Source organism: Aquarana catesbeiana, linkage group LG10 (genome assembly GCF_042186555.1).
Source record: "Aquarana catesbeiana isolate 2022-GZ linkage group LG10, ASM4218655v1, whole genome shotgun sequence".
NCBI lineage: Eukaryota > Metazoa > Chordata > Amphibia > Anura > Ranidae > Aquarana > Aquarana catesbeiana.
Window position 1 is genome coordinate 155,346,300 of NC_133333.1, and position 14,481 is coordinate 155,360,780.

Here is a 14,481-nt window from a genome sequence, read left to right on the forward strand (position 1 = left end):
TCTCTCAAATTCCATAAAATGTGGAACCTGTGGTATAATTCTACCCTCAGATTGATTTCGGAGTGACCTCCCTATCCTTACAGTTATAACTAACATGCTCAGTATATGTGATCTTCTTGGCAATGTGTTTTAGAATGTATGTGTGTATGAAACAAAAGCACACAGTAGACTGTCAATGTCCCAGTTCTTTTTTATTAAAAACTATAATAAATGGTGTAGTACATGCTGTTCATACTCACTTAGTCATTATGAGATTCGTTTTCTGCATTTGGCAAAAATATGGTTGGTCCTGCTGCTCTCTATATCCCCCTTCTGTCCCCAATTCAGCTAGGGATTTTGCAGAGCAGTGTTGGCAGCTCTGCACATGCCAACACTTGCACATGCTCTGAGCATTTCCTCCCTATCACATCTGAGCAGCCCATGTGGCTATAGAGTCACACATGGGGGGGCGTATACACAGTGGTAAATGACAACCCACTCCCTCCCTCCTCCTCTATGCCTACTAACCAGCTAAACACAATGGGGGCAGGATATTAAATTAGATTGATAGAGGCTTCACCTCACTGTTATTCTAAGACACAGGCTGGAGGGGCGTGACACGGCCTGTGACTGGCAGAAATCCGCCCACACCATGTTATTGCCAAAAATAATAAAGATTTGATTTCAAATATATATATTTGTATGCAGGGGCGTTGCTAGGTCTGCAAAAAATCTGGGGCTAGAGCCCATAGCAGCAGTCACCAACCTTTTTGCAGGCCCATGGGGGGGGGGGGGGGCACACCAGTGGTAAGCAAGTAGTTCAACCATAATGCAGAATCAGTGGGAGCCCGGGGCGTGTCACTTGCCACATCTCCAGCCACCAAATGCAGCGTGTCACTTGCCACCGTCGCCTGTCACCAAATGCAGCTTATTACTTGCCACCGTCACCTGCCACTTGATATGGATTGCAACTTGCCATGTCGCCTGCCACCAGATGTGGATTGTCACTTGTCACGTCACCTGCTACCATTTGCAGATTGCCACTTGAAATGTCACCTGCCACCATTTGCAGATTGCCACGTCACCTACCACCATTTGCAGATTGTCACTTGCCACGTCTCCTGCCACTATTTTCAGATTGCCACGTCACCTGCCACCATTTTCAGATTGTCACTTGCCACGTCACCTGCCACTAGATGTGGGTTGTCACTTGCCACATCACCTGGCACCAGATGTGGATTGTCACTTTCCAACTGATGTGTATTGTAACTTGCCATGCCAGCCAGTACCTCCAAATGTGCATTGTCGCTGCATCGGTGGCAGGCTGCATGCACTGGTTCATTTAGTGAGGGCAGGAGAGCGGTGATGCGGGGCAGGCAGTGAGAAATTATGTCATCTCGCTGCTCCCTGCCCCACCTTCGGCATTGAAGCAAGGGGGGTCTGGCTGCAGAATGGAGCTCCAGCGATGACAGGAAGCACGTGACCTCCACTCCACCGTGCTGTGAGGGTGGAAGAGCACTGATGTGTGGCAGGCAGTGAGAGATGATATCATCTCTCTGCACCTCGCTCCCACATTGAAGAGGCCCGGCTGTGAAGAGCACTGATGTGGAGTGGTTAGAGAGAGATGATGTCATCTCTGCTCGTCCGCCCGCTTGCTTCTCTTCTCTCACCCCGCCTCTCTCATGCAGCCAGCCCGCCCGCCGCAGGTTAGGCAGGGATCCTGCAGCAAGAGACCCGGGGCTATGGGCCCCAGATTCGGGGCTATAGCCCCAATACCCACCCCCTAGCAACGCCTCTGTTTGTATGACAATTTAAAAGAGTTTATTGTTATTTATTCTTTACTTTTTCTTTGTATTCCAAAAGGCAGTTTTTCTTTTACTTTGAACATGTGACCAGCAGCAGAGGACTAGAAGCTCCTGCTGCTTATGTTTCCCTGCAGACAGGCTGGGAAAGAGCTGGGGCATGTGATATCCATTAGGAAAAAATTTTTTTTTTAAGAATTACAGTGCCATCATCCACATACAGAAATAGAAAGGACAATGTAAATTAAACAGTGTGTGTTTAGTATCACTTTAATGAAACATATTTTAGTCAGATGTTTTTCATACAATTACTGTAATTGTGACTATATGTGTACTTTATACTTATTATAACTGATTGAGTTCAATAAACAGAGTTTAAAGTGTAGCTAAAATTAAAAAAAGAAAAAGAAAAATCAGCACAAGGGAAATAACCTTCTTCCAGTAGAATGTTTTCCCTTGTGCTGATGCTTCTTCTATTAGTAGAAAGCCACCTCCATTAATGCCCCCCCCCCCCCCACTACCACCACCACTGAGGGACTGTCACAGGCTCCAAATCAAGAGTGCCTGACTATGCCAGCTCTTTCTGCCCAGTTCCTCCATTCATGGAAGCCGTACTATTGTTTTTATAAATAATAAAAGGATCTATGAATGGAGGGGGCAGCCCGTGTTTCATTCATAGAAGCAGTAGTATGGGTTCTATGAATGCAGGAGGTGGGTGGAAAGGGGCGGGCATAGTAGAGCACTTTTGATGACAGCCCCTTAGTTGTATTAACCCCTGCTTCACCAAAAGATTGCGGAAGAAGGGGTGTGGGAGGGGCATGGACAGAAGAGAATTTGTAGCAACAAGCGAGGAATCGGCACAAGAGATACCTCCTACTGACCATAAATTATGTCCCCTGTACTGATTTTTGTGCTTGTTTGGTTTTTCTTTAGCTATATACTTAGGCTTTAAAAAAAAATATCACTTGTCAAAGAATACTTTGATATAAAAAAATATCCCTGTATGGCCAGCTTAACTCCTGTGGCCTAGAGATCTTTATCCTGATATCCATGCATGCACAGTAGAACCCCATACATTTTTTATGGGGCTGGATTCTGAGTAGAAAAATTGGGTGAAAAGTCGCTGCACTGGAAAGCTCTCCCTTGCCTGAAAATGTTGTGATGCATGCAAGAACCAATCTTGACCTCCCATAAATGAGGGCAAACATAAAAACTGGCAGAAGCTAGAATTGCGTACGCAGCTCACAATGAGGCTCTAGTTTGAATTGCGCTAAGTCTGTGGTGTTTTGCATTAAAATGGTCTATAATTATCTGCTCAACAAGGACTTTGTACTCGCCCTTTAAACAGGTATAGTAAAAGAAAGTAACACTTGAAGCTCTTTTTAAATTGCTTATTTTTTCTTTTATTTCAGGAGCCATGTTTTATGAAGACATTCCCAATGAAGCATTCGGGCACTTCCTGTACAGAGGTAAGAGCAAACTATTCCATTTAGTGTAATGACGTGGTTTTGCATCAATATGCACTATATTATCAAAAGTATTGGGACACCTGCCTTTACACACACATGAACTTTAATGGGATCCCAGTCTTAGTCCGGTAGGGTTCAATATTGTGTCGGCCCACCCTTTGCAGCTATAACAACTTCAACTCTTTTGGGAAGGCTGTCCCCAAGGTTTAGGAGTGTGTCTATGGGAATGTTTGACCATTCTTACAGAAGTGCATTTGTAAGGTCAGGCACTGATGTTGGACGAGAAGGCCTGGCTCACAGTCTCCGCTCTAATTCATCCCTAAGGTGTTCTAACGGGTTGAGGTCAGGACTCTGTGCAGGCCAGTCAAGTTAGTCCACCCCAAACTCTTTCATCCATGTCTTTATGGACCTTGCTTTGTGCACTGGTGCGCAGTCATGTTGGAACAGGAAGGGGCCATCTCCAAAAGTGTTCCCACAAAGTTGGAAGCATGAAATTGTCCAAAATGTCTTGGTATGCCGACGTCTTAAGAGTTCCCGTCACTGGAACTAAGGAGCCAAGCCCAACCCATGAAAAACAACCCCACACCATAATCCCCCCTCCACCAAATGATTTGGACCAGTGCACAAAGCAAGGTCTATAAAGACATGGATGAGCGAGTTTGGGGTGGAGGAACTTGACTGGCCTGCACAGAGTCCTGACCTCAACCCGATAGAACACCTTTGGGGTGAATTAAAGCGGAGACTGCGAACCAGGCCTTTTCATCCACATCAGTGCCTGACCTCACAAATGGGCTTCTGGAAGAATGGTCAAACATTCCCATAGACACACTCCTAAACCTTGTGGACAGCCTTCCAGGAAGATTTGAAGCTGTTATAGCTGTAAAGGGTGGGCCAACTCAATACTGAACCCTACGGACTAAGACTAGAATGCCATTAAAATTCATGTACGTGTAAAAGCAGGCGTACCAATACCTTTGGTAATATAGTGTATTTTTATACATGGTTATATGGTTACAATATTTGCACTTAGAATAGCAGTGGCAGAAAGCTAAGGATAAAAATATTGTACACAATTGTTTGGATTAAATTGGTGGTAAACCCTTACATATACCCAGTGAAGTAATTGGGCTCAGGTGATACACAATTATTTAAAAAATTCCTCCTATATAAGCTGTACCTGTCTATCTGCAGTCTTCTCTACATCTGTTCAAAGTCCATAATTTATAAAGCTTGCCTGAGAGTTCAGAAAAAGTGGGCAGAGACCTGAAATTACACTCTGCAGAGCTCAGTGAGGAGAGCTCTGAGAGCTGATTGGTGGGAAGAGACCCCCCCCTGCACCCAGAAACAGAGCTGTGGCTCCCAATCGGCTGGAGGTCCCTCCCCTGTCACCATTTTGCTCTTGGTGTCAGAAAAACTTGTCAGAAGTGATTTATGCAGATAGCAGAGGACTGAAACAGCAAACAAAAATGAGACTCGGTGCTCTTATTCGAGACAAGTACATGGGATATGCTTTGTTCATACTTCATGTCTGAGGTTTACCACCACTTTAACCACTTCCCGCCCGGCCGTCATCTGCTATCCGTCATCTGGTTCATTTATCCTGACTGGGCATCATATGACGTCCAGCAGGATAACATGTCGCCGCTCACCCGCGGGGGCGCACATCACGGCGAGCGGTGGAGTGGTGTATCAGTCTGACACACCGCTACACCGATCTTGGTAAAGAGCCTCCGGCGGAGGTGGAGGCTCTTTACCACGTGATCAGCCGTGTCCAATCAATAGGAAGAGCCGTTGATCGTCTTTTTCTCACTCGCGTCTGATAGACGCGAGTAGAGGAGAACCGATCGGCAGCTCTCCTGACGGGGGGCTGCGCTTGTTTATCAGCGCAGCCCCCCCCAGATGACCACACTGGACCACCAGAGATTGCCACTAGGACCACCAGGGAAGGGGGCAACATGTGTATGGTATGTATCCCATGGCCATCCACATGTGCCCAATGTGCCCAGTCAGTGCCCAATCTGTGCCAATCAGTGCCCACAAATGGGCACTGATTGGCACCATTATATTGCAGTGATGTCCAGCAATGCCACCCTTAGGGGCATCAGTGCCAGCAATCAGTGTCATCAGTGCCACTCATCAGTGTCCATTGGTGCCACCTGTCAGTGCCCACCTATCAGTGCCCATCAGTGCCCATTTGTGCCACCTATCAGTGCCACCCATAAGTACCCATCAGTGCCACCCATAAGTACCCATCAATGCCACCTACGAGTGCCCATCAGTGCCGCCTATGAGTGCCCATCGGTGCCACCTATGAGTGCCCATCTGTGCCGCATACCAGTGCCAGCTATCAGTGCCCATCAGTGCCACCTATCAGTGCCCATCAGTGCCACCTATCAGTGCCCATCATCAGTGCTGCCAGTGCCACCTCATCAGTGCCACCACATTGGTGCCACCTCATCAGTGCCCATCAGTGCCGTCGTATCAGTGCCCGTCAGTGCAGCCATATCAGTGCCCGTCATTGAACAAGAAAATGTACTTATTTACAAAAAATTTTAACAGAAACAAAGAAAAACTTGTTTTTTTTCAAAATTTTCAGTCTTTTTTTATTTGTTGCGCAAAAAATAAAAACCGCAGAGGTGATCAAATACCACCAAAAGAAAGCTCTATTTGTGGGAACAAAATGATAAAAAAATTGTTTGAGTACAGTGTAGCACGACCGCGCAATTGTCCTTCAAATTGTGACAGCTCTGAAAGCTGAAAATTGGCCTGGGCGGGAAGGTGTCTAAGTGCCTGGTATTGAAGTGGTTAAAAAAACACAAACATTTTGGATTTTGGAAATGAATTTCACTAACATATTTTTAATACATAAAAAGATCTTTTTCATCTAGACAAATTTGATCAAATGAATCTAGTCTATGTCACCTTGAACACATTTTTCTGTTGTGTTGACCTGCTTGAGGTCGGTATTGTTTGGTAGTATATAGACATCAATAAATTTCAATAAATGAAAAAAGCATGGGAAAATATAGGGTGAGACTCATTATGTAATTGCTGTTTTCGCCCAATAATGAAGCAGTAGACATCAGGCTGCACTGACAATCTCGCTGACACACTCTGACTGGGAACCCATCCAGGTTGAGCTGCAGAAGTACACAGAAAAAACAGTAATGGGTTATGTTCATTACATAGTTGGATAGAAGAGCAAATGACAGAATTACAAATATTGAGGAACTTGTCAATCTGCCCAGTCAGTGTGAACATTTGGTTTGGATTAGGCTTTTACTCTATTCAATAGGACTGTTTCTGTCTAAAGGTCATAAATGTTCCAGTTCAACGGACCTTAAGGGCTCGTACTTTGGATTGTGCTGAATTGGACTGGATTTTCGATTTGTCTTATGTAATAAAGAATCCTTCTTTTTGAAGTCTTTAGTAGTTACCTGCAAACCACCTTGGCTACGACAAATCCAATATACTGAACTGGAACACGTGTACATCCCTTACCAGCTGGTACAACTCCCAAACTGCAGGGAGACAGTGGTAGGGTTGTCACCTGTCCAAGATTCACCTGGACAGTCTGGGTTTTGAGTCACGTGTCCGGGTTTCAGTCCACCTGAAACCCAGACACATTATTCAGACAGAAATGTGGCTCGGAACAGAGCTTGACAGGAGGGTGAGGGGGCACTATGTGCACCACATTGCTATTCTCTCTGAAGTGCCCAAAGGTGTCCCAGGTCTGTTACAATCCTATAGGGGTTGTTTTACTAAAGGCAAATCCACTCTGCACTACAGGTGCACTGCAAGTGGACTTGGAAGTGCAGTCGCTGTAAATCTGAGGGGAATATCTGAAATGAGGGGAAGCTCTGCTGATTTTATCATCCAATCATGTGCAGGCTAAAATGCTGTTTTTTATTTTCCTTGCATGTCCCCCCTGGATCTATAATGACTGCACTTCCAAGTGCACTTGTAGTACAATGTGGAGTTGCCTTTAGTAAATAAACCCCATAGTGTTTACTTAAAAAAAAAATTACTATGCGCAGCTAAAATGTTCTGGTTTGGCTTGATGAAAAAGTGGCAACCCTAGACAGTGGCTCAGCAAGGTCTATTAAGGCGGAGAGTAGCTCTGTTGTGTATATATAAAGCAAATCTGTGCTTGAGTGTAAATACACCACTGTAAGCTGCTCTGTGCTATGTCATGATACAATACATTATAAAACATAAATATAAATAGTGCAGCACTAAAACATCACACAATAGGTGAAAAAACAACACAAAAAAGTTTTTGATGATAGTGACTTCTGCTCCAAAAGAAATAATATATATACATATAAAAAGTCCAAAATCTCCAGAATCAGAATGGTTAAAAAAAAGACTAACAACCCACAAGTTGTGTTCAGGAGGTGAAGCTCATGAGAAAAGCCAGAGAGTCATCCAAGGGAACTCCTATTTCGCTTACCAGAACTTGTGTGACCCCTTAATCAAAAGTGGTCAAATCACGCTCATAGTCAAGGGATATAGGTCCGCCATCCTGGTTACAGAGAACACCTATCCTCCTCCTCCTCCAAGCAACCTAATGCTATGGGGGGCTTGATATTTCCTGTCCACCCTTGGGTGGAGGAGGTGTACAGGAGGAAGTGCTGGTAGATCTCCATCTCTCAAATGGGGAGGGGGGCAGGATGAGTGCCATCAGATTACATCCAGGAGAATCTCCTGTTTACTCAGCGGCCTCTTTAATACGAAGTCCTGTCTCCTGGGCCGACACTGGACCAGTGTTCTGTCTATCATAGAAGCCGGTCCAGGAGGCAGAACTTTGTACTAAAGAGGCCGCCGAGTAAACAGGAGATTCTCGCTGTATGTAATCTAATGGTGCTCGTCTCGCCCCCCTCCCTGTCCCCTCCGAGGCAGCAGTAATCTGAGGTGAGGGTGCAGATGAGCATTGATCAGGCTGCATTCATGGCACTGGTGAGGCTGCATTTGGGCATTGATCAGGCTGCAGATGGGCATTGATCAAGCTGCATTGATGGGCAATTGTGAGGCTGTAAATAGGCAATGAAAGAGATTTAACCTCCAAATATAGAAAGGCTTTTTCACAGTAAAAGCTGTAAAAATGTGGAATAAACGCCCTCAGGAATTAGCAAATATGAAAACGTTTTATAGAGTTTTTGGGGCTTCCTCTGGATCAACTGTGAGTATAAGATTGTGTATATTGAGGTTTTCTATTTATGTTTTTTTCTGTTGATTGAACTAGATGGATTTGTGGTGTTTTTCAACCTATGTAACCATGCAACTTCTCAAACTCAATGATGGTGCCACTTCAGTGAAAAGTGAGTGAGTAGTGGAAATCACTAATTGTTGGTTCACACCTGAACCACACATTTCTGTGCATTCCCCTGCAGTGTGATTTTCAGCCCATTCAAATTGCAGCAGACCACACAAAAAGTACTGCATGCACTACTTTTGAACAAAACGCTGCACTAAATTGCATGCATGGTAATGCGATATGGTGCCTGAAAACCCACTGTGTTCTGGTGTGAACTGGTCCTAAACAAACAAAAAAATATATAAAATAAATTAATCTGTTAGGGATAAGGACACTAAATTAGGATAAACACATTTATTCTGCTTTCTATTTTCATCTCCTCATTTTAAAACCAGAAGCTCATGATGTTAGGAAACCAATAGGAACTGTAACTAGCATCCTTCTAAAAATTCTTTAACTTTATACTGGTAAAATCTGATTCAAATTCTAATTTCCTCAAATTGGAGTTGGAGTGAATTTTGATTGGTTCCCTCATTTCTAACTTCAGTCCCAGCTAAGTCTATTTCCATAAGCCACAACAGCTGCCAACCTGTCTTTTATCACGTGTGGGTGGTCACCTAGAGCTGCCGGTAGCATTTATCAGTGCCAAGTAGGAAATATCTGATTCTAAGCTTCTCAAATTGTCCTTCACTTATGATGGTGGAAAGTATAAAGTATATTGATACAGTAGTAGAAAAAAGAAAGAACATTTGAAAAACCCCTGAAATTCCTGAAACTACCTAAAGATGGAGACAAAGAACAAGATTTCTGGTACCCAATAAACCGAGAAATTGAAATACATTAGGTCGATTTACTAAAAGTGGCAGAGTGATTAAAGGAAGAAGAGCTGTAGGGGGTGGGAGGCGCACTATGTAGGGAGAGATTCCCTTAGAATCCCATGTGGGACAACATTAGAACAGAGAAAGGTGAGGGGCATATGAAGATGTAATTGTGCAATGGAGGTTGCATGATGGCTTTAAAGAAGAATTCCAGGTATGGATATTTTATACATAGTTACATTGGTGCAGCCTGCACCAATGTAACCATGTACAGGTACTTTATATACCGTACCTGGCCGATGCCCCTGGAAGCTGAAAATTGCTGTAGTACAGTGGTTCTCAAACTCAGTCCTCAAGTATCAGGTTTTCCTTTATCTTGCACAGGTGCTTTAAATCAGAGGTAATGGTTTGGTATTTTGGACAGCTATTTCCAAAACATGGCCTGTCAGGGGTACTTGAGGACCGACGTTGAGAACCACTGCTGTAGTAGATACACCGCTACACCAGTGATCTTCACTGGCTTCCAGGTCCTGTGCTAAGCAGCTGGTATGCCACATTCTGCACACAGAAGGTCGGCCAATTGGCATGAGAGTCATTCAGAGAATGCTTTACACTTTCTGAATAAATGCAAAGCGTTCTCTGATTGGACGAGGTGGAGAGGCAGGGCAGCGCAAAGCATTCTCTGAATAGTGCCCATGCAGAACGTCCGACCTCCTATTTTCAGAATGGAATTCTTCTTTAATGTTCAGTCAGAAAGCAGCTGTCTGAACTCATCCATACAAGAAGGTCCAAGCTTTTTTTCTGTTCAAATTTTTTATTGGTAACAATCAATAAACAGTAATATGTATTCATTTGAAAACAATGAAAATTACAAAGAGTATATTGGTTAAGAAATATAGAGAAAAATGCATTGGTTGTGAAGATACAGCGTAATGTAGGGTTACACAAGCATATATGCGTTGACGGATTCCAAGAAGTACAAGGACGTTGGAGGCGAGAGCCTATTAATGTAGTGAGTATAAGATAAGAGTATTACTCTGTGAGATGGGGGCAAGGTAACTGTTAAGGGTGTTACACCAATAGATTGCGTTACCAATGGTGTGCATTGCGTAGGGGAGTGAGTAAGAGAGAGGGGGAGAAACAGGTAAAGAAAAGAGGAAAGAGACCAAGCTTTTTTTAATGCTTAAAAAAAAAACAAAAAAAAAACTTTTTATTTGTATCCATTAATAAGTAAATTTAAAAAACTACAAAATTAACACAAATATATAAGTAACCATTGTCTAAATACAGAACTTCAACAAAAGGTTTATATTTCAAAAAATACTCCTAGAGCTAGAGGAGGGAGAGGGTTAATTTTGTAAAGAAAAAATTATTTCCTTTTTATCCTCTCTCTTTCCATTTTCTCATATATGAATGCTTTCCAAAGGAGTCATTGGCAGTAGGTTCAGTATTCATTAGATCTCATTCTCAATAGATCTCTGATGTCAAATTCTTTCTGAAGGGTCGTTGCACATTATTTCATAAAGAATTGGGTATAGTAATAAAGAGTTAAAAAACCAACAAGAGAAAACAAATTGTAATCTCTATAATTCTAAAAATGGCTATTAATAACAGTAGTTGACGGTCATTATGCACAGGTAAAGTTTCCTATCTTAGATATTATAAATATGTTTACTTTATATTATTTTATTGTGATACTCCAGATTTCAAACTTACACACAGATGGGATAAGACCCTTCCTTGCTCTGCTCCTGCATGAGTTCAACTGGCACTCAGCACCAGACATTTAGCTTGACGTATTGATACATTAGGAATTGGAGTTTATTCCCTGCAGTCTCCGGTTATACTGGTCATACTTATGGCAACTTTTAGACAATTTTTTAAGGCAAACTACTACAAAAAGTTTCTCTTGATACTATGAAAAACTCAAAACTGCATGCGGTTCATTTGATCCATTCATGTTTGCAAAATCGAACGCTTTATGAAAGTGGTCAAGTTGCCTGAAGATTTCCCTATACATGGCTACCATTAAAATTAAACACTCATGGCAAAATAAATCTTGCTGGAGAAAGAACATTGATATAATGTAAAGTGGAACTAAACCCGTTGATTTAACAGTTTGCTAAAACAGCTACATTCAAGGCATTCAATGATAACTGTCACAGTTGCTTTTGCTCCCAACCAAACTGTCAAGCCACCAAATGGCTGGTGTCATAACTGATCACATGTGCAGCACAGCATTGTGGCAACTGCAGATCTAACAAAGGCTAAGGCCCCATTCACACTAGCGCGTTTTTTGATGCATTTTGCATTTTGCAGAAATGCACGGGAATTTTTTAACATGGGTTCCTATGGAACATGTTCACATCAATGCTTTTTTGTATCTCTGCGTTTTTGGAAAGGGTCGGGGACTTTTTTTCATGCAAAAAGCAGCGTTTTGCATGTAATGGTTTTCAATGGACAAGCATCAAAAACGCAAGTGCACCGTTTTTGCAGCGTTTTTGATGCGTTTTTGGTGCGTTTTTGGTGCGTTTTTGCCGTTTTTTTTATTTTTTTATTTATTTTTTTTTTTTTGTAATTTTTTTGTAAGACTGTAAAAAAAAAATGAAAAAAAAAAAAACGCAAAACGCAAATCGCGGCAAAAACGCGGCAAAAACGCCGCAAAAACGCGGCAAAAACGCGGCTCAAAAACGCGGCAAGCATGAAAAAAAAACCTCCAAAAACGCTCAAAAGCAACATGCATAGGTGTGAATCGAGCCTAAAGGCCCGTACACACGATACAAAATTTGGATGGAAAAATTTGTACAACGAGCTGTCTGCTGATTTTGGGATCGTTAGTACGATGCTTCCGACAGCCGATTTCGCTTTTTGTATGACAAAAAATGGATGTGCAGACTATAAAATTTTTGCCGAACATAACATCCAATTTCTGCTTGATTAGTACAGTTTTCGTACAAAAAAAAAAATCGTAAGAGCAAAGACTACGCATGCTCAGAAACGAAGGATCACATACAAAACTATTCAACACAAAATGTGTATTTGTATTCTGTCGTTCGAAAAAGCTAAAGCTTATTTAAGAACGTGTTTAGTGACTATTAAGTGAATTCAACATTTGTTGTTTTTTTTTTTTATTTTAGAATGGTTTTACTGGGAGCAAAACAAACATCTTAAGCCGATCACACGCCCCTTATCTCTGTATATATCATACACACATTCCATAAGAGTTACAAATGTTTTACTTTGCATAGTGTGTTTTCACTATAACGCTAACATTTCAGGAATCCTTTTAGAAACACCTAATTCTGTTATTTTACATACTGTGTGCGTAAGCAGAATAAGGAAACAATCACATACATACAGTATTAAAATCATACAAATATGCTTTATTACAGATGCATACACATTTTTAATGACTATTAAAAAAGCAATTTGAAAAAACTAAATTTAAAAAAAGAAATGGGACTAGGCGAGTCAACGTCTTCTAGGAATGTTCTGGTCTATGTAATGAATAATTAACAGTACATCAATTCAGTGGTAATGTACACATATAGACTGTGAATCACTTTTAAAGTTCTGTAAAATGGCAATACAAATATGCAGAGTTTTCATATTCAGTGCGCTCAAGAAATGTTCTCAAAACATGTCCCCTTAAGCCCCATTCACACCTCAGCGTGGTGATTTACTGGCAATTTTTCAAGTGTTTTTTCAAGCGTTTTTGCAGCTTTTTACAAGCTTTTTTTTTTAAAGCTTTTTACAAGCCTTTTACAGCTTCAGGGAGGGGGAGAGGAAATAGGTGTAGACATGTACAGTTCGGATGGGTCAAAAAATTATCGACCAATTTGAATTCTGTGTGGAGAATAGCTGGTTGTTAAGCAGCGGGTCGAGAAGCTGTCCGCTGCATGCTTAAAAAAAAAAAAAAAAGAGCTCCGCCTTTGACGAAGGCTAACCGCCGACTGCCCACTCCATGTGACATTTCTTAAATAGCTAAGGGGTGGAGTCACTCGATGATGTCAGCAGGTGACCCCGCCCATGTGACGTCACCAACCCAGCATGCATTGGTCGGTTACGTCACAAGAGCACAGGCCAGGAACGGGGATGGGACGAGCGAGCATCCCCTCTCCCTTTTCCTGGCCTGCAGAGATGCATGCTCAGAAAAGGGTCTGGAATGGATTTTGGGAGGGGGCCCACGCCATTTTTTTACATTTTGGCACGGGGTTTCCCTTAAAATCCATACCAGACCTGAAGGGCCTAGTATGGACTGGGAGGGGGGAGACCCCATTCAGTTTTTTCCGTTTATTTTTCATTGTTGCCATTCTATTTATTACATTCAGCTGTCAGTGGAAAAGCCTTCTGACAGCCGATGACTCATCGGTTGTTAAGGACGCATCGGCCGGCTTCCCGGCCCACTGCTTAACAACCTGGTGTTCTTCACACAGAATTTGAATCGGTCGATAATTTTTGGGATTTTGGAATTTGTTAGAAAATTAAGAAAATAAATTTTAAACAAAAGGAAAATATTTTTTTTCTGTTCTGTACGTGTCTAATTAGGAGTAGAGAGCTGCTGTTTTAGCAGAAATAGAGTGACAAAATGCTTGTAAAACGCTCAAGTAACATATTTTTAGGCTTTCTATTGAAGTCTATGGGGCCAAAGACGCTTGTAATCTGGCAAGAAGAAGCTCATGTACTTTTCTGAGCAACAGATGTTTTGCTTCATGTGACAGAACACTTATATGTCCACAGGGGCCATTGAAATGAATGGGATTTGGCTTTTTGGGCGTTCTTGAGCTTCACAGCTGGGTGATTTTCAAGCTGAAAATCGCTCATGTGTGAACGGGGCCTTAGGCTTATAGTGGACTTCCAGATAGGGTGCTGTGCTAGCGATATAGGGTATAAGGATGCACCAAAGAAGAGACAGGCTGGGCAAAAGGGTCCTTCCTTAAACTTCAATTAATATCCAGGGGTACTGCAGACCACCAATAACCTATTCCTCGGGAACCTGTCCCTTCACTAATCTTATCTCTCCCTAGCCAGAGAGTCTCTGACCCTCTCTCACACTCCCCACACTACTGGGTGCACCAAAATGGCCCAGAAGGGGGGGGGGGATATATACCCTGTTTCCCCGAAAATAAGACCTAGCGTGATTGTCAGTGATGGCT

The 14,481-nt window shown here is 42.5% G+C and overlaps 1 protein-coding gene across 10 annotated transcripts in view; it reads left to right on the top strand.

Moving 5' to 3' along the window:
- The window catches only part of LOC141110959 (galactoside alpha-(1,2)-fucosyltransferase 2-like), a 539,222-nt gene that overhangs the window by 205,730 nt on the left and 319,011 nt on the right, over positions 1–14,481 (top strand). For all 10 annotated transcript variants that reach the window (XM_073602783.1, XM_073602787.1, XM_073602798.1 and 7 more), the window contains exon 3: positions 3,194–3,250. Coding sequence is in view for 1 of the 10 variants with exons in the window: in XM_073602798.1 (XP_073458899.1) it covers positions 3,194–3,250 (57 nt within the window). In the remaining 9 variants the exon portion in view is untranslated. The remainder of the gene's footprint in view (positions 1–3,193; positions 3,251–14,481) is intronic.